Source organism: Rhineura floridana, chromosome 2 (assembly GCF_030035675.1).
Source record: "Rhineura floridana isolate rRhiFlo1 chromosome 2, rRhiFlo1.hap2, whole genome shotgun sequence".
Classification (NCBI taxonomy): Eukaryota; Metazoa; Chordata; class Lepidosauria; order Squamata; family Rhineuridae; genus Rhineura; species Rhineura floridana.
In genome coordinates this window covers 4872993-4899493 of record NC_084481.1, presented here as the reverse complement: position 1 = coordinate 4899493, position 26501 = coordinate 4872993, and the positions used below count along the sequence as shown (strand labels likewise).

The window sequence follows — 26501 nt, the reverse complement described above, 5'->3', positions numbered from 1 at the left end:
CTGAGCTTCCAACAGTGATGGAACTACCAAAAGGGCCATCTCTGCTGAACTTAACACCCAAGAAGGTGTGTGGGGAAGGAGGAGGCCCCTCTGATATCTGGAGTCTAAGTCATTTAGGGTTTTAAACGCTAGCATGAGCACCTAGAATTTAGAGTTTTTGCCTTGGCAAGTGGATTCACAGATACTAAAAGGTGGGAAATTTCCAGTGCTATACAGGGCTTCACTGCCAACTGATTTTCTGTTGTTTCCTTCTGAATTTAAGGAGCTGGCAGCAGGCAATGGGACCCTACACAAAAGACAATAGTCTACTAAAGTCATCCAAGTACTTATTAAAACAACTGGGACAAACATTTGCAGTGTATCCCAAGGTCTCAATCCTACCACATCTTGGCTAAAATTCTTGTGGGCCCTGATAAGGTATATTTTACTAAATAAATAGTACTGGGTTTTCCAAGATAAATTTGTTTTTTTATGAGGAAAGTATGCAGCAATAACTTTGTTGTTGCACCTAGCCAGTTGACATTCACCCAGCAGGGCTTCAGACTCTGATTTTTCTTTTTTAAAAAATAAGTCTCTAGCTCTCCTAGAAAGAAAGTTATGAAGATTATGGAAATGTGCAGATGCCCTTTTAAGTGATTCCTGTGAGATAAGGCCGCCTGGTTGGTCCCGCGTTTCAGTGCTTTAGCCAATGATCGAAGTTAAAACTCTGATTGATGAGTGAGCTATTTGGACACCAGGCTATAGGAATCCGTGGGGTCCTAAAGAGCTGCTATTTCCCCCTCCCTTTTAGTGCACTTTTCTTTCCTCTTTCTGTCTAATTTTCTAATTCCTGCAATCTCCATAGTTTGCCCTCCTTTTTTCCTAGTGACCAGGATGCATCTTTCCTGTGATGGCTTCATCTGAGACCAGGTACTCTGCAAAAAAAAATTTTTTTGCGCCAATACTACAATGGCTTAGGCAGGTCTCCTGCTGTGCAGGAGGTAAAGTCCAGGCATTCATTAAGAATTCACTATATTACACAGCCACCACGAGAGTGGCTGTATACTATTGCCAGCATGGATTTTTCACATTCCACAACGTTAAGTTGAAAATACCCCCATGCCATTCTGATGCTTCCCATAAACTCATTTCAAAACAAAACCTTACAAAACTTATAGTCCTGAACTCAGAAACGCTTGCTTAACAGCACTCTCAATTTTCACAGCGATACACAAAACAGTCAGAGAGAATAGAGAGTTCAAAGTCTAAAAATGGGGGGGGGGGACCCAGAGCCCTTTTGGACTTTTTTCTACCAGAGTTCTCATAATCTGTTCAAATTCATTAAAAATCAGCTATGTTCACAGAGTACCTGTAATCCTAATACTGACCTTGCCCCATACTCTGACTTTCATCTTCTGCAATTTAAAAGTTTAAAAAATGCCTGGGTGATTTTTAATTAATTTAAGAAATTTTGGCTGGCACCCAATGATGACACGGGGCATGCTCAGTAAGAACCAACTGTCAGTGTTCTAAAAGCCAGACTCACAGCTGCCTGGCTTGCCTAATCAGGGGGCCACACCCACACCAGACTTTGATTTCACATGAGACAGTCATGGCTTCCCCAGAGAATCCTGGGAAGTGTAGTTTGTGAAGGGTGCTGAGAGGAGACTCCTGTTCCACTGAGAGAGCTTCAGCTGCCAGACTGGTTTAACAGTCAGCCACTCTGATTGAAGGTCTGTGAGGGGAACAGGAAGTCTCCTAGCAACTCTCAGCACCCTTCACTAACTACACTTCCCAGGATTCTTTGAGAGAAGCCATGACTGTCCAAAGTGAAATAAAGGCCTGGTGTGGATGTGGCCAGGAACAGCTTTGGTTTAAATTTGGGTGGGAGGCTACATGTGCCTGCTGTAGAATAAAAAGGTGGGGATAACCCTGAAAAGCAATGATACTGTTCACAATGTTTTCCTTTTGCTATCTCTGCTATCGTTTCGGCTCCTTTTGAAGACTTTTCCTCTTTCAACAATACTTTTAAGTTGAAATCTATCCCAGTCCGTTTTAGAATTGCTTTTAATATGTTTTCTTTAATAATGTTTTAACCCTTTTTTTAAAAATGTTTTTAGCATTTTGTTTTAATGTATTTTAAGGTCTTTTTATGATTTTCTGTTTCTGTTTGCTGCCCTGGGCTCCTGCTGGGAGGAAGGGCGGGATATAAATCAAATAATAAATAGATAGATAGATAGATAGATAGATGATAGACAGACAGATAGATAAATAAAGGGGCTTCCCTTCTGCCCAGTGCCCACCCACCCTATCTCCTCCCCCTTCCCTCCCTGCCCTTCCCCCAGGTCAGTGCTGGACTATGACCTGGGCGACCAGGGTTCGAATCCCCACATAGCCATGAAGCTGACTGGGTGACCTTGGGCTAGTCACTGCATCTCAGCCTCAGAGGAAGACAATGGTAAAACCACCTCTCAGGATTGACTTGAAGGCAGTCCATTTCCATTTTCAAACATGATTGCACAGAAATAAATCCCATTGAACTCAAAAAGTATGCAAACGATCAAACCCACCTTCCCTTCTCCTCCCTCCTATCCCCTCCCTCTTGCCCCTTCCCTCAACCTTCCTTTCCCCTCCTTCCCCATCCCCAACCCCTTCCAATACCCTCCTCCCCCCGTCTTCCTTCTCCCCATGGTCAGTTTTACTTAAGCATGATTGCATGGAAGTAAATACCATTGGACTCTATAAGCATGCAAATGATCAAACCTGCCCTCCCCACCCCCTTCCTTTGCCCCCTTCCAATACACTCCTTCCCCCTCCCCCTGCTCCTCCCCCATGATCAGTTTTTCCTATCGTAACCATGATTGCATAGGAATAATTCCCATTGAACTCAATAAGCATGCAAATGATCAGACCTGCTTTTTCCCTCCTTCCTCTCTCCTCTACCTTCCTCCCCCCCTCCCCTCTTCCTTCTACCTCCTCCTCTGCCCACTCCAGCCTTCTCTCCCTCCCCCCCCCAGTCAGTTTTACCTATCCTAAGCATGATTGCATGGGAGTAAAGCGCACTGAATTCAATAAACATGCAAATGATCAAACCTGTCCTCCTCCCCTCCCCATGCTGCCTGCTCCCATCCCAGTCCACCCCTCTGCATTTCCTCCCCTCCCTCCTCCTCCTCCTCTCCTCCCCATCCTCTGTGGTCAGTTTCACCTATCCTAAGCATGATTGCAGGGGAGTAAATCCCACTGAACTCAATAAGCATGGAAATGATCAATCCATTCTCAGCAAACTTGTACAGGATCCCATTTCTTGCCTTCCGGATTAAAAAGCAGGGAAATTCACTCATAGGCAAAAAACCTTGCAGTTTAAGAACGTACCTATAGCCCACAGATATTTCTATCAAACTTTAAAAAGCAGGGAAATTGGGCAGCTACAGTGAATGTACCAGGGGAGCAGGAGACCTGAACTCCTCTCTGAGATATTGTACTGCCCTACAAAGTTGTCAGAATGCAAACACAATTTGGGTTGGTCTTTCACAGTCCAATCCACTTGCTGTGTAGCTTGGAAGAATTTGGTAACATGCGCCTCTGGGCATATGGTGAGTGGTGGCAACACCTGCAATCAGCTTAAATAATAGAAAGACGACATGCTGTGCTGATCTTGTTTTAGCAGGGAGGAAGCAACATTATTAAGAAAGTTGATATAGTTCAGATGGTCACTGTAAATATGTCTGATTTACTCTGCAATTTTAGTGAAGTTTACTATAGGAAATCATTTTCTTTTGTTTCTATTTCTGTGAGTATGTGAAGTACAGCAACACTTTGCAACAGTTATACTAAAAAAACTCCAAACATAATTGTGGAATAATGGCACTGACTTCTGCAGAATAGTCTCCAGTGGATCTCAGGAGTGTCTCAATTTGCACAAGATAAAACAGTGGGAGGTGAAATACAGGCATACCCCGCTTTAACATATGCAGTGGGACCGGAGCGTGTATGTAAAGTGAAAATGTACTTAAAGTGAAGCAATTATCTATGCATGTACTGCACTGCAATCGCCACTAGATGGCAGCGGCGTCATGCCATTAAGTGTCCGTAATTGCGAAGCACCATACGTTAAGCGGGGTATGGTGGCGTAATGGAGCATGTACGTTATAGCAAGGCGACGTTAAGTGAAGCAACGTTAAGCGGGGTATGCCTGTATATTCTAGTAAAATTCTAGGTATGCTCTATGTTTTTAATTGACCATGCCCACCTTACCTTAAATGAAGTGGTTTAAACATAGCAGGCTGAAAACATGCATCCTCTTTTTTGCAACAGCTAAATTCATTGCTGAAGTAGCAACATAGTGTAATCAGTCTGATTTTACATCAAACTGCAGTTTCAGATTCCACTGTTAATGCACCCAAAATAGAAATAGAACATAACCTCCAATTTGAAACACAAAAGGCTGTCTTCACCATCATATGACACTGACCAATAAAAAGGCTTTGAAATTAATTAAAATACATTTGACACAGATTTCTAGGATGAATAATGAGGGAAATAAAATTTTCTAGTTTAGATTCTCTGTAGAAACATTAGTAACACAGGAAAGAAGCAAAGCAAGAAGAACACCAGCAAACATACAAAAATATAATTCTCCATCTTTGGAGATGGCAGGTGTTGCCACCACTCATCATATGCTCAGAGGCACACGTTACCAAATTCTTCCGAGCTACACAGGAAGTGGATTTGACTGTGAAAGACCAACCCAAATGGTGTTTGCATTTTGACCAATTTGTGGGGCAGTCCAATATCTCAGAGAGGAGTTCAGGTCTCCTGCTCCCCGGGTGCATTCACTATAGCTGCCCAATTTCCCTGCTTTTTAAAGTTTGGTAGAAATATCTGTGGGCTATAGGTACGTTCTTAAACTGCAAGGTTTTTTGCCTATTAGTGAATATTTAGGTACCATCTTTACAGAAAAGCTTTGTATGGAAGATATGTGAAAAACCAAACTGCTCAAAAAGATCTGAGTATCTAAGTGCTAATAGACATTAGTTCTAGGAGGCGAATTGTTACAATATGCCTGAAAGGCTCCTTGTATATCATTCCAATATTGGTATATCATGCAGATGCAAAGTAAAAGGGGTTTGAGTTTTACTTTTCCATCACTAGATAAAATTCAACCAAGGACAATTTTTGGATAAAATAAAAAAAGACAGAAGAGAAAGCTAAAAAAAAGACAGTGAGCATTCAAAGCAGCATACCTGAATAGATGTAAAGTGAATAAATATAGAATCTTGACTTTAAAAAAATTGTAATGCTGAATTGGAAATATTATTTGAGCTGTCCAGGGCGTGAACTCATAATTGAATATTTATGCTCTCCCATGCTGTGATGGCAAAGCACAGTCAAATTTGTGAAGCAAAATGATTGTCAGAACCGTATTTGCTGTTTGCCTCCTGACCATTTTTCTTCCCCCTTCACTTCTCCCCCACCAACATTTTCTGGTTTATTTGTTTTCAGATGAGAATGATATGGCGCAAATGGCAGAGTAATTTAAGTAATTGCATGTTGTCTTCAAGGAGCTAAATAAACGAAGGGCTTTTGTGCTGTTTTTGTTTAGCCCATATGCAGAGTTGGAAACGGCACAGTTTCCATTATTTGCATTAAAAGATGCTTAGAGTTCATTGATGGTAGAGATGCATATTAAAGCCAGGAAATTGATGGTGCTGTTTCGTCAGGCTTTAATGCATCATCACTTTTCTGGCATAGAGGAGGAGGCGGCAGCATGATTATTTGCATCCAGTTATATCAAGGCTTTGTTATAAACAAGGCTTTGAATTTCTAACAGTAACAGGTTGAAAGAAAAAGAGATTTGATTTTTACTAAGTATTGTCTGCTCAAATTAACTGTATTTCTACTTGTTAGTATTCATGGTTACTTTTTGGAATCACCGGTAACTTGGACCTGTGCTGTTCATGCATTTTGAAATGTATTTTGAATCAAGTTCTTGAAACAAAGTCTTGGCCCTTGGTGATATGTTCTTGAAAAGGTAAGATATCAGTATCAGAGCAGTGGAAATCCAGAAATCTGCACATTTAAACCTTTTTGGGTATGTTAGTCACAACCCCTCTTATGATCCCAAAGAAAAACATTACAGTATAGAATTTCAGTTGCATAAAATTTGATTTATTTTTATTTTATGTTTTGGCTTGGACTACAGCCTGATCTGATTTTAATATGAGGCGTTAGTGAAACAGAAGTTGTGCATAGGAGAGAGAAAATGGTTTAGAGCAGATATCCAGTTGCATGTACCTTTCACTTCTAGAGAGAGGTTCAGTATCTCTTTGCTGGTTAGTTGCTCTTCCTCTCATTTCCACTCACTCTTATACAACTGATTTATTTAAAGGTATGTCAGCACTGGCTAAAATGAACTACTGTGCCGCCTCCTTTCTGCTTATTGCAGACTGCTCTAATAATTCATTTTTTAGCTCATTAGCTAACAGGGTATGCGAGCAGTGGTCCTCAAGGGGATTGGAATGAGGTTAAGTGATCTAGTGCTGACAACTCTGCTCTTGGACTGGCCTTCCTTTGGGAAAAAGAAATCCGAACCAAGATAAGCTGTGGATCCCAGAAGTCAGATTGTGATACCAGACAAACAATTAGTGTTTGTGCCTCTTTACAGTGATTCCTAGTTTGAAGCAGGTACATTGAACCTGACATTCAATGGAAGATAGTGTATTAAGTATAATATAGTAAACAAGGATTCTTTCTTTCAGGTGTAATCAAACAAGGGAAAGTAGTTCTCCAGTTGATTGCATGCAGTGATGGAGCTGAGACTAGGCATGTGCAGCTAAACCTTATGACATGAAAATCACACCCAGTAGTGATATGATAGCTATATTCCTGCTTGGTAGTTGGTTCCCCTTAGCAACCTTATGAAATATCTACGGCAGTGGTGGGGAATCTCTGGCCCTTGGGCCTAATTAGGTCCATCACGCCTCTGAGGCTGGAAAAAGCCATTCTTTTTTGTGTGTACTTCAAATACTATCTGTAGCAGGTATTCAATACAGGTATTTAAAGTATACCCATTAAAATACTAATGTGAAAAAGTGTCATTGTACTGTGTAGGCCAATATTCCCATTTTTTGTTGAGAAGCTGAGGCCAAGAGCATTTGTTACTTAAAACTCTTGTAATATGCTGCTGCCTAACTGGGATTGGGAATGGTAGGTTGGGTCAAAAGAACTACACATAAAAGGAAGACGGCTTCTTAACACCCTTCTATAAATGTGTGTGGGATAGTTTGCTATAGAGCCAAGCTATAGTAGATCAGCTATACAGTAATTCTTACACTTCCACCAGAGCTTGAGAGACTATTGTGTCAGCAGAACCTTTGGATTTAATTTCACTTCTCAAATGCAATATTGTAGCACAAGATGTAAAACAATCCTTCCATGAGCGGAAGAAACCGGCTGCATGTGAAAGAGCACATTTAGATCCAAACCATGGGGACTGATAATATGCATGCGATCAGGTTTGTAATATGTTATCAAGATGTAATTAAACTGGACAGAAACTACCTTTGAAATAATCAATATTACTACTTTCATATATGCAATACAATAATGGTAGTTGGAAAATATATTTATAAAAGGACAAAGTCATAAGAATTTGCTTCCAAAATCTTAATATTCAAGGAAATGTGGGTAGTAGGTTAAATGCCCATTGGAAATAGGAGCTTAGGATGACAGATTTCATATGACAAATGATAAATCTTCTCTTATGATTTAGCAGCATCTCATAAATTACAAAAAAAAATTTACTAAAATAATGTAAGACAAGTTAAAAAATAAAGTCCAGGGTTTGGATCCAAAGGAACCTTCTCTTGTTTTGCACCTTGTGCTAGATCAGGACTAGGGAACCTGTGGCCCTCCAGATACTACTAGACTACAACTCTCATTATCCCTACCATTGCCCATGCTTGCTGGGGTTAATGGCAGTTGGGAGTCCAGCAACAATAGGGGGTACAGGTTCCTCACACCTGTTCTACACCATTGGGTGAAAAAAGTGAAAACGAAAGCTGATCTACTTTCACCTGAGCTTGTACATAAAAGAGAAGCCCCACAGAGCCTCCCTATTATAGTATTGTGAGAAGTCTTTTGCAAGAATGTTATGGAAATGCACCACCGGCAACTTTCCCTTCACTCATAGTTCTTTTGATCTAAAGTCTGTATGCCAAAGGTGAAATAATAAATTTTGGAGTGAAGAAGCTCATCCTGAAGATCTCCATAGTCATGCTCCAAAGGTAATCCAAAAATGTAGACATCAGAGTTGATCCATACATAGACATACATATATACCCTTATATAGACATTGAGCAGCAGTACCTAGCATAAAATCCAATTTATTAGCTTTCATCGAATAGATGTTTACAGAATAAATTCAGGACATTGCAGAAGACATTAAGTTTTAACAATCAACTGAAATGCAACCTGTAGCCTTTTAATTAGAAATGCTAACAGTCTTTCAAAGAAGTGTTACTATTTGAACGTAAAGTAGGGACCGCATCTAAGAAAAGAAAAAAGGACCCAGCCTCTGCTTGATTATACTCTAATTTCCTCTGTGCTAGTCTGTGACAATAAGAAACTCTAAAGCCTCTTTATCTCATTCACTTGCTGGAGCAAGGAAAGTTGATTAATTACTCCAGCACTCCTGCAAATGATATCATAGCTGCTGCTCTAAAAATAGTTCCAGAGCTGCGCTCCCGCATGAGTCACCTCTGCCATAGCTATATACTGTTTCTAATAGACTAACGTGGAGGTTTGTGGGGAGGGGGTTGGTTTTTTAAAAAAAATTAATTGTTTTATAGTGGCCCTTTCCTGCCAATCAACCATAAAACCCAACTTTCTTCCTTTTTCATTTCCAGATGCTGTGTATCTAGCAGACAGCAAAAGTGCTGTATGTTTATCCCCAGTTGCATGATTTTTCACTTAGCGCTTTGAAATGTTGTTCTATTTCTTTTGTTCTTTTCCATATATTACAAGTTTCCAGGAATGCCGAGGCCCTTGGGCATCACCTTGCCCTGGGCCCCAGCGTGTGTGTGCACGCTCATATGCGTGCACACACGCAACCACCACCCCGCCCCCCACCTACCTGTCTGCTGTCTTTTACCATTGCCCTTAACGAAGATGGCGGCCACTGTTTCCCTAAGGGAAGACGCCTCCGCCGCCATCTTTGTTGATGGCACACGTGCATGCTATGCCGCGGATCATGGAGGGGCGGCTGAGGGGCTCCCTGGAGCTCCATGGGCCGTCAGGCCAGTGCCCCACCTGGCCGCCCTTTAGAACTAGCCCTGCTGATTAGGGCTGATGGGAGTTTGGAGCACTAAAGGAGACCTGCCCGGCTAATAAAGGTATTAAATCCAAACATTATACTGTACTGTCTGGATAATCACTTATGACACTGTGGTGAAGTTCTCTGAGGATGTTGTTTCTGATCTTTTTCCTTTTTCTAGATCCATTTCAATCAGCTTTCAAGTCTGGTTTTGGAACAGAAACTGCCTTGCGATAACCCCTGCTGAGAAAGAAATGGGGCAGTGCAACCCTACTGATTTTTTTTGAAACTCTGCACAGCTTTTGATACGTTTACCACTGTATCTGTCCGGATAGGCTAGCTGACTTGAGAGTTGGATACAGCATATTGCAGTGGTTCCACTGCTACTCAGATGGTCAATTCCAGAATGGGATGATTGGTCTCCCCATTGGCAGCTAGGCTATGAGGTTCCACAGAATTCTTTCCGCCTCTGCTGTTTTGCATCTACATGAGGGTCACCCAGAGATGTGGACTTGAGGTGTCACCAATATGTGAATTATACCAAACTCCCTTTCCTTTTCACAAGTCCAGGTGAGGCAGTGGATAAACTGAACCAATGCTTGAGCATTGTAAAGGACTAGATAAGGGCCAATAAACTGAGGCTCAGTCCAGACAAGATTGAAGTACTGTTAGTGGGTAGTTTGTCTGACCAGTGAGTGGTGTTCAGCATGTTTTCAAGGAGGTTGCACTTAAGAATTAAGAATTAGGTCCATGCTTCGAGAGTGCTATTGGATATAGCACTCTTTCTATAGCACAAGTGGCCTTAGTGACTTAGAATGCTTATTTTTAGTAAAGGTTGATATACCTACTGCAACTCTATCTGGATTGAGATAGCCTTATTACAATCATCCACATTCTATATGTAGATCTGCCTCCAAACTAGGGCAGCAGGATTGTAAACGGTGGCTGGCTACATGCTCATAATATGCCAGTGCTTTATGTTTGCACTGGCTCCTAATCCATTTCCAAGTCCAATCAAATTGCTGGTATTAAACCTTGAAAGTCTTAAACAGCTTGAAGCCTGGTTACTTGAAAGATCTTCTCCCATATATACCTGTCAAGACCATAAGATAGAGGCCTTTCTCCAAGTGCCCCCACTAGATGAGGTGTGAGGTGGGTACTTTTTAAGGTGGGTGTTCTCAGTAGTGGTACTCTGTGGGTATGGAATGCCCTCCCCAGAGACACACACCTGGCACCTACATCATAGTATTGTTGGCACCAAGTGAAGACCTTTTTATTTTCCATGCTTTTCAGTTCTTAATGCTTTTTAGCCTCTGTGCACTGTTACTTTCTGTGGCTGGTTTTATTTGGATACTATTTTAACTGTTTAAGATTTTAGATGTATTTTTATACGTCATGATTATAACTTTTGTAGATTTTTGCTAATTGGTAGTGTAGAGAAACTAAAAATAAATAAAAACCTAGGGTGAAATCCAACAACTTGCAAGTGGACATCTGCTCTTTCAATGGGGCTTCAACCATCCTATCCTCCGCCCTGCAGCCCTCCACGTGCACCCCCAATTTTTTTCTGGAGGGTCCCCCAACCAGATTTTTGGGAAGGGGTGAGGAAATGGAGGAAAGTGAAATCCCATTGAGCACACAGATGTCTGTTCTACTCCTGCACAGACCACACTGGATTTCATCCCTGTTCGTTATTTAATTTTGTTTACTACAAACCAAGGCTGTAATCCTATACTCACTTATATGGGAGTAAGTCCCATTGGATCCAGAGGGACTTACACTCACATAAGTGAGTATACATGCAGATGACTACAAGTATTCTAAAACATACTGGAATGGTTCTCAGTGTATTTTTAATACTTTGAAATAAAAGTTGTTCACAGCATTTGAGAGAGTGTGTGTGAAGGCACACATATCCTGTTTTCAGACATGAGGATGGAATTGGGGAAATATCCTTTATTATCTGTTATTTTGTGAATGGCATGATGTGGAAAGGTTTGCATAAAAGTATACAGAGAGGTTATGTTAAGGTCATCCTTGCTCACCAGGAAGTGATGCAAAACTAATCCAGATTTACTTTGTAAAGGACCTGTTTACATAAGCATTTAAAAACAGATTAAAGCTAACCTGACACTACATTACTAGGAAAGGGGTAAGCATTGCTGGAAAACCTCAAAAGACCATTTCTTTTTGTACTTGAAGAAGTAAACCCAAGGCATTACCACACTTCCTTACTTTGTTCTGAAGTGGCTTTCTGTTTAAAGAGATTACCAATGGTGAACAAGGATGCCTCCAAAAGTAAATTTACTTGGGATCAGTCTCTGCAGGTCTACTGTTACCTTAGGCAGTGGTCTTAGAACATTACTGAACTGTAAAAGTTAATTCCAGTAAGAGATTCTACAGATAACTGTTGTATAATTTAGTCCTTTTATATAGCATACCTTTACTTGGGAAATCCTTGAGTAGTCTAGAGAGTCTAAGTAACCTTTTTTCATTAAGTCCTTGCTCTTCATGCATAATGATTTCAGCTTCCAAACATAATACACGAAATTTAGCTAGGAAGAAATTCATTTAAAAGACCACTACATATATCCTATGCAACAGAACTTGCCAGTTTTCAAAGTGCTTTTAAATTGTTCTTTAGACCAATTAAGGCAGGCAGCCCTTTTTAAAATCTTTTAAATGCAAGGAGAAGCAAGTCTGTATAAATTGAATGTTGCTATTGGCTATTTTAAAGGATAATAAACTGAAACACAAAGCTCACTTTAGTAACTTCGATGGATAGATGGATGGAAGGAAGGAAGGAAGGAAGGAAGGAAGGAAGGAAGGAAGGAAAAGTAGTGGGACCTGTAGCAAATGTTGCAGTCCAGGATCTATCCAGGATCTAGGATATATTCAGAATCCATGCACTCCTTTCTATTTCCCCTTCCCAGTTTTCCATTTTCCCCATCTGCCAGTCAGCATTCTGTAGTTGCTGACCATGCTCAGTCTGTGTTGGTTCCGTTTTGTGATCCCCACCCCCTGCCAGGGTTTTTTCCTAAAGTTTTTTGTACTTTTCCAAACTTCAGGATTCCCCCAAGCTAGGTAGTATGCTCCCTCTTGTGCACTGATGATGCCATTTCAGCTACATAAGCAATGACACTGTACCCTGAAGATTGAAATTAGTATATGTGGTAAGTTGCAGAAGTTTGAGACGTGTGAAATTTTCTTTCCAAAGATGTACACTGGTGTGTGAGAGAAGAGAAAGCCATGTACGTAGGCCACACAGTCACGTGTAAAGATCCTGTGTCTATTTTGTCAGATTGACTTGCTGCTTCCCAACAAGTGTACACCCAGCAAAAAAAATACACATTTTTTCCAAATCCTACACCAAGCTGTATCACTGTGTAGGGTATGCAGTGACCTGCAGTTATATGTATTCATATGCCCCAGAGAGGTATTCCTGGCACATCATTAACTATCTTTAGGTGTCAGACAAAAACATTCCTCTTCTCCCAGGTATTTGGCTCTTAATTTTTGGAGGGTTTTTGGAGGGCTTTTGACATTGGAGTCTCTTTTAGGGGGTGGATTGTTCCATCACCTATCTATGTATTGTGTTCTTTATTTTTATTTGTGTTGGTTTTAATATTTTTACTGTATGTCACTTTGGGTTCATTTTTATGAAGAAAAGTGACTAATACATTTAATAAATAATAATGATTTATCTTGCCGTATAGGGTTGCCAAGTCAGAAGAATCCCAAACCCTGAGATTTGAGGGGTGGGCCCGAGTGATGTCATGGGGGTGGGCCCGAGTGATGTCATTAACCATGATATATTAAGCATTGACCACAGTTGCTTGGAGCACACCACTCAAACAAAAAAAAATCTCTGATTGGAAATTAAGATAGAAATCTTAGCTAAATGAGGGTGTTTCCAGGTCCAGCTGAAGTGACAGGATCATTGCTTCTCACCTGCTTAGAGAGTCTGGGTAAGGAACTACCCTACTAGCTTCTGGCAAGAAGGGTTTAAGTGCCCTCAGGCCAGGCCAGTCACCAGAAGGCCATTGTAGGAAGAAATCCTAGTGTTATGGAGATGTTAAATGGGAGCATTCAGGAGTAAAGATGGATGCCCCTGAAAGCTGTCATTCTAAACACGTTTACTAAGGGCCTAAGCCCCATAGAACTCAACAGAACTTTCTTCTGAGTAGATATTGTTAGGATTGTGCTGTTGGTAAGGCTCGACTAGGGATCCTCTGCCATGATACTCATCTCAAAGCTGGGTTGGCAACCCCCTGCCTGGAATGCCCTCCCTGCCTTTTAATGTGGCTGCTCCAAACTTTTTTACAGACTTGACCCTTCACTGCAGAGTGTTGTGTCCCAGGCAAAGGGAGAGTTAGATCAGGAAGGGGAGTCAGATGAGGATGAGACTCCTTGGGGAGATGAGGGAAGGGAGATGAGCAGGGAGGATTCTGGCAGCCCCCAAACTCCCCTGCCCAGCACTTCCACCAAGGAAGCTCCTGCCCTGCCTGCGAGTCCAAAGCCCGAACAGTTGGGAAGCTACTCTCCACCTGCGCCATCTATTCCTGGGCAGGAATCCCCACCAGGCACTTCAAATGCTTTCCAGGCAATCAGCATCTTGCTTCCAGAGACCACACTGTCATCTAGTGAAGTCCCACTGTCAGATGGGTTGTCTGAGACCCGCCCCCCCTCGCCCCGTGTGAGGAGGTACAAGAAGAGAGACTTTCAGAGGAGGAACTCAGGCGGAGCCACTGTCTACGAGCTAAAACTTCCCTATGTAAGCCAGAGTCAACTCTCCTCAAACACTGCAGAGACTGCTTAGCTAGTTAGGGAAAGTAGTGAGTCAGAGTAGACAGGTATATGAAGCGCACCGCTTTGGATGTATCTATAACTTTAATAAAAAGAAAACAAGACATCACCTCACCTCAGTCTGAATCCGTCACCTCTGGACAGTACACATAGGTTTGAGAAATGAGTAAGAGTTAAGAAGATTCTCTACTCTTTTCTGCCTACCCTGTGGGCTGCTGAAAACTCCCTTTGACAGCCAACCCAATTCCAGTGAGTAATAATTGATGGAAAGAAAACACACATGATTTGGTCTACTTTCACAGGCAGTAGCTTGGGAACAACAGCAATTGAAGCCACACTTCCCAGTATGTGAATTCTCTTTTACCACTATTGGGTAATAAACAAACCGTCATGCAACCAACAAGGTACATCATCAGTGGGTTGAAGGGGGTTGAACTGAGCGCATGGAACCACTGTTGTTGCTTCTATGGTTGTAAGGGAGTAAGTTCAGAGATAAATGAGATGCAAACAGAAGAAGAAAAACAAAAGACAGTGATGATTTCCTAAATGCAATACCATACCAACCACAACAAGATACCTATGAGTAAGACAGAAAATTCAGCATCTCACAACCATTCAGGATTCCTAACCAAAACTAAAAAAATCCTGGCAGCCAGTCAGACAAGGTCACAAAAATTCCTGCGCAGCACAACCTGACTTTGTTTCAGTTAGTGCGGAATGCTGCTGCGCAATTGCTGACAAGTGAGGGTGCCTCTGCTCTGAAATCTGCACTGGTTACAGATTTGCTACCAAGTGTGCTTTCCATGTTATGGGTTCCACATAATACTTGTTCTGCTTTTGTAAGAAATCAATCCAATGTGGAACTCCCTGCCTATTTACATTAGGCAGGTGCCTTCATTGTACTCCGTTTAGCACCTGCTAAAAACCTCCTACCCAGGCATGTAGAAGCTATTATGTTTTTATCTGTTTTTAACTCATTTGTTTTCTTATTTTGAATGTTTTTAAATCCCTGCCTTTAACTGTTTTAGCCAATAATTTCATTGTTTTAATTCCTTCTAGCTTGGAGGGTTTTTTTACAATAAAGCAGTATATAAATGTTGTAAATAAAGTACATAAATAAATTTCAGAGTCACTGTGGCCCTTGGGTCTGTTTCCTCTTTTAGGCACAAAAGAATCTGCCTTATACCGAGTCAGGCCATTTGATATAATCTAGCTCAGTACTGATGACATGGACTAGCATTGGTTCTCTAGGATTCCAGGCAATAGTCTCTTCCGGAGATTGAATTTTGGACCTTTGCATGCAAATCATGTGCCCTACCACTGAGCTACAGCCCTTTTACTGAGCTACAGTATCTTTTACAATTATTATTTACAAATTATTATTTCCTTTACATTTTAAGTGTGACCTTCTTCATTGGGGTGGTCATGGTCCCCCTCTGTTGTTTTCACCCTGGGGGGCAGATTAGGCTGAGAGATGGTGCATAGCCCATGGTCACCCAGTAAAACCTTGTAGCTTATTTCCATTTTAAAATTTAATTAAAATGATTTATATGCAGGCAAAGTTTATGAAGTAATGCAGATCCACGTAATACATTTAAAGCACATCCAACTTGCATTTAAAGTGCATGACTTTCCCCAAAGAATCCTGGGAAGTGTAGTTTCTCCCTCACAGTTATAATTCCCACCACCTTCAACAAACTACAGTTCCCATGATTCTGTGGTGGGATTCATGTGCTTCAAATGTTTGTTGAATGTGCATTAAATGTATGGTGTGGATCTGCCATAGTGAATTAGTGAATTGAAAAGAACAATTTACAACCATAGTGTGAAATCAGATACATATCAAGATATAGTATGAAGAAATATTTATGTAAGCATGAATGTCAAAGATGTTTATTATTTACACAACCTGTAAAGATATTTATAGTGCGATATAGTGATATTTATATGCATTTTTACTCAGAAGCAAGTCCAAATGTATTCAATGTGGCTTACTCAGACAGGAAATCATGCAGAGGACTGCAATTCATTGATAAGCAACTTCACTCACCCAATCCAAAATTCAGAATCATGCCACTTTAAGCTGTTTTGCAACTGTTTTATACTTGTTTTATGGTTATTTGATTTTAAATGGCTTTATTTCTTGTTGTGAGCTGCCTTAGTTTCCAATCCTACCTCACAGGGTTGTTGGAAATATTCCACACACTGGAGATGTAAAATACATACACCCCATATAATGGTTTATTGTCAAACCCAGTTGGCCATTGCAGAACATTTTAAAAAATAGTTTCCTGCCAAATAAAAGCAGTGACACCTAAGTGAAGCCCTGCCTAACTGCTTTTTAAAAAAAGGATCAGAAGATTTACAACAGAATCCTTTTCTATGTTCACTCAAAAATCCCAATGATTTTCAGCACAATCCTAATCATGTCTACTCAAAAGTAAGTCCTACTGAATTGAATAGGGTTAACTCCCAAGTTATTGGACCAAGATGAAGGAGGTGTGAAAACTGGAGGGAGAAATAAGATATGCAGACAATACCATACTACCTGCAGAAACCAGTAATGATTTAGAACGAATGCTGGTGAAAGTTAAAGAGGAAAGCACAAAAGCAGGACTACAGCTGAATATCAAAAAGACTAAAGTAATGACAATAGAAGATTTATGTAACTTTAAAGTTGACAATGAGGACATTGAACTGTCAAGCATTTTCAATACCTTGGCACAGTCTTTAACCAAAATGGACACAATAGTCAAGAAATCAGAAGAAGGCTAGGACTGGGGAGGGCAGCTGTGAGAGAATTAGAAACAGTCCTCAAATGCAAACATGTATCATTGAACAGTAAAGTCAGGATCATTCAGAGCATGGTATTCCCGATCTCTATGTATGGATGTGAAAGTTGGACAGTGAAAAAAGCGGATAAGAGAAAAATTAACTCATTTGAAATGTGGTGTTGGAGAAGAGCTTTGTGGATACCATGGACTGCGAAAAAGACAAATGATTGGGTGTTAGAACAAATTAAACCAGAACTATCATTAGAAGCTAAAATGATGAAACTGAGGTTATCATACTTTGGACACATCATGAGAAGACACGATTCACTAGAAAAGACAAAAATGATGGGGGGGAAAGAAGGGAGTAGAAAAAGAGGAAGGCCAAAGAAGAGATGGATTGATTTCATAAAAGAAGCCATAGACCTGAACTTACAAGATCTGAACAGGGTGGTTCATGACAGATGCTGTTGGAGGTCACTGATTCATAGGGTCGCCATAAGTCGTAGTCGACTTGAAGGCACATAACAACAACAACAACAAGCTCCCAGGTATGTGGAATTAGCATTGCAGCTTTACTCCCAGAAAAGCTTCATATTGGGAAGGTTTTCAAAATAGGTTATGAATAAGACAAATAAATTGCCCTCTTCACCAATCCAGTAAATTTTAAACTTGTTTGACTCCTTAATTAGAAAAGTATAACACTGCAGCATATAAATTCTGTTCAGAAATTATTTGTAAAATAAAATGTATAATATGCTATTTTTGCAAGTAATTAAAAATAACCTGCATGTACATTTTTAGTATAACTACATTTGTATACTGTGTATGTCCACCAATCTTCTGTTGTAATGCAATCCTATGCAGGTTACTCAGAAGCAAGTCCCAATCCTGTACAGAGAAAGTACTTTTTATGCTGCTGAAAGCTATATATTTACTGAATTCCTGATGTAAGGCAGGCAGGAGAAGGAAACTCAGAACTTGAAATGGGGTTTAGGAATTGCCAGGGGGGGTCAAAAAATCTTGTCAATCACCACCCCGACTTCACTTATTGGCTAAAAACCCGAAAGGGCGGGGATTAGAGCAGCTGGTCCTAACAGCAGTTGCGGGGGGGGGCTGACATTTTGATTTATATCTTTTGAACCAGAACTCCTAGAAACTTAATTTTTGAAAAATGAAAGCTAAGTGTCCTGAGATTAAGGTGACTCGCCCAGCGAGGACCCCCCCCCCAAAAAACAGAGTCTCCAGGCGAAAACTGGAGACCTGGCAACCTTATGATCTAGAACAGCCTTCACCCGCCTGGTGTCCACCAGATGTTTTGAACTATAATTCCCATTATCCCTTACTAATAGCAATGCTAGATGGGGATGATGAGAGCTGGAATCCAACAACATTTGGAGGTCACTAGGCTGATTTAGAAGAATGACTTGTGGGAGCATTTGTGTAACATTGAGAATGCATCTGTTTCTGCTGTTGTTTCTTATATGTAGAGATGGCCGTTTCTGCTGACATCTGCTATATTGCATGGCATATATTAGTGTCTGAGTCATAAATCTTCACTCTTACCATCATTATCTTCCCTACTTCTGACTGAAGTGTCATGGGAAGTGGGATAAACAGCATATTTTCCCGTATATGACTGTTCTACCACTTTTATCTGAATGAAAATAAAAACCAAAATTAGAAGTGTTTCTGTTTTTTTAAAAAATGTCCTCTTAATTTGAACCTGACAACTGGGTTGTTTAGATTATCTGCATGACAGGCCTGTGCTAGGACAGGTTTAACACAAGGATGGCCCCATTGGTGATGGATAGTCTGAATGCTGTTTGTTTGATTCCCCAGGGAAGAAAAAGAGCACTGGATCCGGGCAAAATATGAACAGAAGCTTTTCCTTGCTCCACTGCAGTGCTTAGAATTTTCCTTAGGCCAGCACCTGCTCAGAGCAACTGCAGAGGAAGATTTGCGAACTGTCATCCTGCTTCTGGCCCATGGAACACGAGAAGAAGTAAATGAAACCTGCGGAGATGGGGATGGACGTTCAGCGTTACATTTGGCTTGCAGGAAAGGAAATGTAGCATTGCTGCAGCTCTTAATTTGGGTGAGTATGTGCTACGTGGATTTGAGGTAGTGGTCTTCGATTGATGAGCATATTTAAATTATCATTGTGATTTAGCCAGGCCCTGCTGTACAACAGTTTATGTGTTTGATTTGATAGAAGTGTCTGGAGTGTTATGATGGTATGCATGTATATGCTAGGGGGAATGTAAGTTGAGATGTTAATGTACATAACAGCCATTGTGGACGTTCACCAGGCCTCAGGGAGAAGGTGCATATAATCTGTCCATGAAATGGCAGTTATGCATATTTCGTGGCCAACATACATAATCTCCAACAGGCCTTGGTGAAGGTGAATATTTCAACTGCATTTCATACAGTCAGGGCCAGCACCAGGCATTACTGGGCCCTTGGGCACAAGACTGTCCCAGGCCTGCATCATCATGCTCCCCAATACCCCAGGTGGCACAGGCTTAAATAGGTCTGCCCAACCCATCCATCTACCTCCTGCATCGCTGCTCCTGCGCACTGGCATGCTGTGCACACGTGCCAGCCATCATCTTGGATTAAGGCAGGCTAGTGCACTGACACGGGAGGTAGGTGGGATGGGCGGGCCTATTTAAGCCTGTGCCACCTGCTCGGGGAGGGTTTTTCCTGGAAGGATGGAGCTTCCGTTCCACAATCCAGAATGCTTACAGCCTCACACCCTCCTAGACACCCACTGGCACTTGGCCTGTGTACAGTCTTCAGTCAGTATGCGTAATGTTGTGAACAAGGTTGCACTCTCCTGGAAGGGGAGGGTCTGTAGCTTGGGGGTACTGGAACCAACACTGTCACCAGAGGCTAGGAGTGCCTATTTCCAGCTTTGGCCCCTTTGTGACAGAGATGATTTGGCCACAGTACTCTATGCTCCGGTAACTTCCACACTGGATTACTGCAAAGAACTCTACATGGAGTTGCCCTTGAAAACAACTCAGAAACTTCAACTGGTCCAAAATACAGCAGCCACATTACTGGCTGGGGTTCCATCTCCTATAACCCCTTTTCAAAAATAGCTGCATTGGCTGCCAATGCATTTCCAGGCCCAGTTCAAGGTGCTCATACTAGCATATAAAGCCCAACATGACATAGGCTCCAAATATTAGAGATGCCTCCTCCTGCCCTACAGACCCTCTCAGGTGTTAAGATAAGCAGAGGGACCCCTCTTGGTAAATCCACCACCCTCAGAAGTACAGGGTGGGTGGTGGCCCAGGGGAGGTCATTCTTTGTGGCAGCCCCTAAGCTGGGGAATTCCCTCCATACAGAGATGTGACTGGTACCTTCACTATACCGTTTTCTGTGAATACTGAAGACACACCTCTTTATCCTGGCCTTTAACACTTGAGATGAGTAGTTTTGAGACCCTCCTTATTCTTGTGACTATAATTTGTTTTAACTGCTTTTAATACTGAATTTTAAATTATTGTAAGCCACTCTGGGACATGCTGGTGAAGTGTAGATAATAAATTTAAATAATAATAATCCCCAACAGGCTTGGGGGAGTGTGCATTCCTCGACTGCATTTTGAACATTCACCGGGCAGTATGCACATTCTCCAGTCAGGAAAAGAAGAAACGTGTCTTCTTTTCCATCTCTTGTTCAGATGTATGCAATCTACACACACCTGAGCTGCTTCTGGCCCATTGCCTAATCTAATGTGGCCCACACCATACCCTTCCACTGAGCAGCGGGAAGGGGTAGAAAAGGATTAAAAAAAATTGCAGTCCAGCCTCCTCGTCACCATTCTCAGCTATTCCCCAGTCAGCTGAGCAGCACAAGACCACGGGGAGAGGAAAGTTTTAAACCTTCTCCCTGATGGAAATTGTCCCCACCCCATGCTGCTGTTATGCTTAGGAAAAAGCTTAATAGAAGCATGGTGTCAATCATCATCAGAATCGCACAGAAGAGAAAAGTTAACCAGCTGCGGAAGGGTTACCCAACAAGGGACTTTTTTTTTTTGCAGTATTATGAGTTTGTATTGAATTGCACTAATTGGTTACTGAATTGTTTGTTTTTTGCTTTATTTCTATACTGTTATGTTTTTGATATGATTACACTGATGGAAATGTTTTGTAATTGTTAATGCTTTGTTGTTATTGTCAGCCACTTTGAGCTCAACATCGTTGTTAGAAAAGCAGCATACAAATATTAAACCATATCAGAAGAGGACTAGGAGACAATGTTTAATGACTGGAGAATGTACATATTGCCCAGGGAATGTACAAAATGTAACTGAGACATTCCCCAAACCCTGTTAGAAATTATGCATACTGGCCGGAGAATGTATAAAATTCAGTCAAAAGGGGGATATGCACATTCCCCATGTCCTGTTGGAGATTATGTATACTGACTGGGAAATGTGCATATTTCCCTCTTCATGGATGGATGGATGATGTGCACATTCTCCATGAGGCCTGGTGAATGTCCACAGTGTCTAGTTGTTAGGCAAATTAGCCACTCCACTTATATTCCCCCTAGCATACATATGTTGGCAGTTAAAGATCAATATAAAATATATATCCCTTAAAATGTAAATGCCTTAGAAGAGTTTACTTAATCAAAGATTTTCTTCATCTTGCTTGAACAGCCTAGGGCCACCATGCCAGAAGCTCACTTTTGCCAGTGTGAGGAAAGAGTGGTGCTGACCTAGGCTACTGTAGCTCAGTGTATGACAAAAAGCTGCTCAGATTTAAAATCCCCAAGTAAGGAATTTGTGTAATATTCCTTGGCTTAATCTGAGATTTGTTTCCTTCAGGCTTTGTCTGCCTACTACCATTCATAAATGATTGCAGAGTTTGAAATGTTGTGTATTCTTTCCATAGTATGGTGTTGATGTTATGGCCCGTGATGCCCATGGAAACAGTGCATTGGCCTATGCCAGACAAGCAACAAGCCAAGAATGCAGTGACGTCCTCCTGCAGTATGGCTGCCCAGACGAGCGCTTCGTTCTTATGGCTACTCCCAATTTATCAAGGAAGAACACTAATAGGAACAACAGCAGTGCAAGGATGCCCACCATCATCTGAAGAAAGTGGTTCTTGTTTTCCGACATGCCTAACATTCATAGCCTCACATTATGCATTAATTTCACAGTTGAGGTCTATGAGTCTATAAAATACCCCATCTCCTTTTCTCTTCAGTTTTCACTTTCTCCAGGAAAAAAGAAACAAGAAAGAGAAAGAAGACTGCAGAAACCATTTGTTTTAATAAAAAGAACTCAAATTATGAAAATGTAGCAGGAAGACAAAGAGAGGTCATGGATTCACTAATGACAGCACATGACACGGGACTATTTGATTGGGTGTCTCTAGGCAGGGCTCTTACAAGTATTGCACGAGAGTTACTGGAGGGGAAAAACGGGGAAGAAGAGTAGAAATTGTAACTTTCCTTAACTGACAGTTAAGCACATCAGTACATTTCACCTCTACCAAGCCGAACATTTGGATTTCATTCTCTTTTCCGAAGAGCTTGACGGCATAAATCAGAAGCAAGCACAGAGTTTGTCAGGTTTGAAGCTCCTATGATGGTATGTGTCAAATCAGTTGTAGCTAATCTGTCCAGGGAGAATACTGGCTTCATTACACTTGTATAGTTGAGTTCTTCCAGCATTACTGCTGTTTAATAGAACATGATTAGTCATCACGGAGAAAAAAGCATATTAGCTGAGGAGGTAGTTACATGGCACGCTTCGGTGATTGCTTGGATGTGATTGCAATATTCTTAGAAGCATCATATTATCTCAGACATGTTCTTTCAAGCCCTTGGAGCCCTCCTTTCTAAATTTACTGTCATAATTTAGTATCTGTTTAATTTTTCAGTCCAAAGAGGGGAAATCAGTTGCTGAGTATTATTTGACTGCAGCCTCCTTGGTGTAAAAACAAAATGGAAAAAATAAATAAGAATAGCTATGAAATGCACAAAGGATTAATGAATACTGATAAGGAAAAAATATTTCAAGTTCATTTATGAGTATAACTACAGAAAAGGCTATTTTTTTTCAGTCATGACAAATACGTTCTGTCATTTTCACCAAGGTAAATGTGTTGAGTTTGGGCCTAAGTTATTTAGATTTTGTATTGTCTCTAGGTTATATGTATGTAAAAACCTATTAGAATTTTTAAATGTTCATAAGTATGCATTTTTTGGTAAGGCAAATCTTCTTTGGTTAATTTATAAACTGTAATTGTTGTGAAATAACGTGCACATAGTTAGGACCTAAGGAGTCACAGATCATGGCAATAGATCATGAAAACATTCCAGGCAAAGAAATAGATTTTTATTCCTTTGATGAAGAGCATATCTAATTCAAATGTTGGCACATGTTTACAGAAAAAGGTACAAGGAAATATGGTTTGGAAGGACAGGCTGTTGTCTTTCAGAAGCACAAACATCCTTCATTGTATGCTTCACGATGATGTTGTGGGAGGATGACTGGGAGCCAGAAGCCAAGTATGCAAGAATCAGGTTCCCCCTCCCCCATACCTAGCCTGATCACCCTCTTTAAAGCGAACATGGCTTGTGCTCCAAAATGGATCTCATGGAATGGCTGTCTTCTGCGAAGGGTTTTAGACTTCATTTTAGATAACAATTACAGTTCCAATATTTTTGTAGCACTGAACTGTTGTTAATTTTTCCTTTCTTGGTAGGCTGCGTGATTTTGAATTGCAAGGCATGAGTAGGGAAAAAGGGATGTTGTAGAGAATGAATGTTTGTTCAAACTGACCTGAAATAGATAGCAGTGAAGAATTCTTTTAAATCGCTTGAATACATGCAATAACAATGTGTACATTTACCTGCATTTAACAATTTTCTGGTGTTCTTCCCCCCTTTGGAATTATATTTTCCTTTGAAGGAAAAATAACTGGAGAAAGTAAAGCACAGAGTTAATTTTGTGCTACGGCCGGAAGAAAGGCTTTTGTCATGTTGTGTGGTATGTTGAGCCAAGAGAACCCTCAAAGGCACAAACTGCAATACTTCACTTGGCCACATTATTTCCTTGATTTTCCGTTTTCATTTATTTGGCTCTATAAAAGAGCCTTTTTTGGTAGCATGGCAATTTCACAGCATGAGTGTACATTTGTGGCTTTGAAGATATTTAAGCGGATACTAGTTTTAATATAGCTTCCATAACACTACCTATGTGACACTAGCAATTGGTTTGTGTCTTCCTTTCATCCCTGAATAGCCTCACTGACATGTTCATCAGAACCTGGGGTGGCAGACTTTCCACTTTGTTAGGGGAGGTGCTGTGGAGTACTCCTTTCTTTGCAAGGGACAATTTCCTAATCTTTCATCCAGGCGGATTACTAAAGTAAGGCTTGAGGAAATACATGCTAGTGGTACAAGAACTAACACTAAGTACCTGCCCTTGACTTCATCTGGGGTACTTTATGGCATGATAACAGTGAAGTGGCTGCTGCTTGGCATGGTGATATTTTCGGTCCTAGCTGCTTGTCCTGGGCTTCAGTAGCCCTCATGAAAGATTAAATGCATCTTCCTCATGGAAGTTGCCTAACGCTTTTGAAAATTAGGTCCCAGATATTTCTGAATACTTACCATTTTAACAGCAGTACACTTTCATTTAATACTGTTCTAAATTAAACTACTTTTAAAATATTCAACTTTTAAACACTTTGAAGTATTGTAGCATGAAACACTAAGAGCTGTTGAAAGAAAGGTCAATGAAAACCTGTTTTAAATAAAATGTCAACGTATCAATGTCCTACATTCCACCATACATACATATTTCCATTGTAAAATTATACTTGTTTTTGTTTTGTTTTGTTTTAAGGGAGAATATTTGAGGTGATATCTTTAGGGAGTGCATGTATATCACAGAAAATGTGATAGTTTCTACAAGCCCAGAGTATTAACCTTTGACTGTAGCGAGAGCACAGGCATAATTGTGTTTGGTCTCACACAGGTTTCCTTGACCTATTGACAGTGTCAGTGCTTTAATAGATTGTGTAGTAATTTTAAGCTCTCTGAATGCATATCTCTTAAAGGGTCTCCACAAGCAACCCTTAGATGTCCATCCACATCTTCGCACTCATTTGGAAAGAAGATGAAGCTTATCTTTATGGTGTTGCATCAGTTTCATGGTACACTTCTGATGATCCTTTGATGTAATAATTTTATAAGCATATGTATTTTAATGCTATCAGTAATCACTTGTTCTTTTACCTTCCTCTAAGAGTATACACATTAACACTCATGTTAATTAAGTCCCATATATTCAATATTGCTAACCCCTTAGAACAGCCTTTCCCAACCGGTGTGCCTCCAGATGTTGTTGGACCACAACTCCCATCAGCCTCAGCCGCTGACTGAGGCTGATGGGAGTTGTGGTCCAACAACATCTGGAGGCACACTGGTTGGGAAAGGCTGCCTTAGACGTTTGCGCTACATTTACATGTATGGTTTGCTCGTAATAGTTTAAAAACTGTAAGGTGCAAGAAGAATTTATTGAATTTTGAAGTGAGCCAGACAGAGGTAGGGCATCTCAGGCCAGTGTAAATTTCAGTTACTGATCTTTTGCTAGCGTTTGCACAGTACTACAAGTATGTTTGCTATATAGAATAGTCAAATTTTGAATCAAATATCATCTTGTATATTGTTCTATGTTCCTTCCTGAATTTAAAAATATATGGGTTAATATATTTTATTTGTGTATGTGTGAATCTAGTGCACCTTGTTCTGCCTATCACCAGGGTTAGGAGAACGGTTTTCAGTGTTTATCAGATAGCCCCATTTTTCATGGTTCACAAATTTCTCAGATGTCCAGCAGGAACTTGATTGCAATTAGAAATAAGAACTCAATCATACAAAGTACTTCCAGGGACAGATTAGTACTGTACTTAAATTGCTTTTGTGCGGAATATAAGAGGGACAAATATATTTTCAAATCAAGCAGTAATTGTGTGACCATATTGTTCTTTCTTAGCTCACCTAATTCTACTTCTTTCCATTTGTTAGCTACAGTTTCTTCCTTTCTAAAACATAGCTTGTTCACCTAAAATGATTGCCCTTTGAAGATATGTGCAAATTAAGAAGTAATTAAAATATTATCAATAAGAAAACACAATAGGGATCATCTAGAGAGCTAAATCTTTCCCCTCGCTCAAGAATGTGTCTATGGTGGATTGTCATCTTAAATTAGGTTCTTGCTTTCCACCTTTTAACCATTAAATGTAGAGTAGTTGTATTTGCTAATTATCAGCTGCTGTTGGGCTATGGAGGTAGCATTTTCAACTTTTGAAATAAAAATTTCTGGAGCCTGGAGGTCATAGAGATAACCCTGTTCCCCTAAACTATATAGCTCTTTGTGTGTTTACAAGCTCCCTGCTATCAAGCAATGCCATTCGCATATATGGTAGGACTTGGACCACACAAAACAATCCAGATTACAATTGGTAAAGTCAGAAAGCAAAGAATAATATACATGCAGAGCATATTTCAGCAAATGTGCCAAGCAACATGCTACAGATGACACTGCATGCATGGTGATAGAATTAAGCATTTAAAAAGCAATTGCCCAT

The 26501-nt window shown here is 40.6% G+C and overlaps 1 protein-coding gene across 6 annotated transcripts in view; it reads left to right on the top strand.

The window, feature by feature from the left end:
• Positions 1 to 25182, top strand: part of AGAP1 (ArfGAP with GTPase domain, ankyrin repeat and PH domain 1) — a 639639-nt gene extending 614457 nt beyond the window's left edge. For 5 of the 6 annotated variants that reach the window (XM_061607665.1, XM_061607664.1, XM_061607662.1 and 2 more), the window contains 2 exons: positions 18712 to 18967; positions 21786 to 25182. In XM_061607665.1, the coding sequence (XP_061463649.1) occupies positions 18712 to 18967; positions 21786 to 21989 (460 nt within the window). In that variant the 3' untranslated portion in view covers positions 21990 to 25182. The remainder of the gene's footprint in view (positions 1 to 18711; positions 18968 to 21785) is intronic. The other variant, XR_009760410.1, reaches the window with a different exon arrangement.
• The last annotated feature ends 1319 nt before the right edge of the window (positions 25183 to 26501 follow it).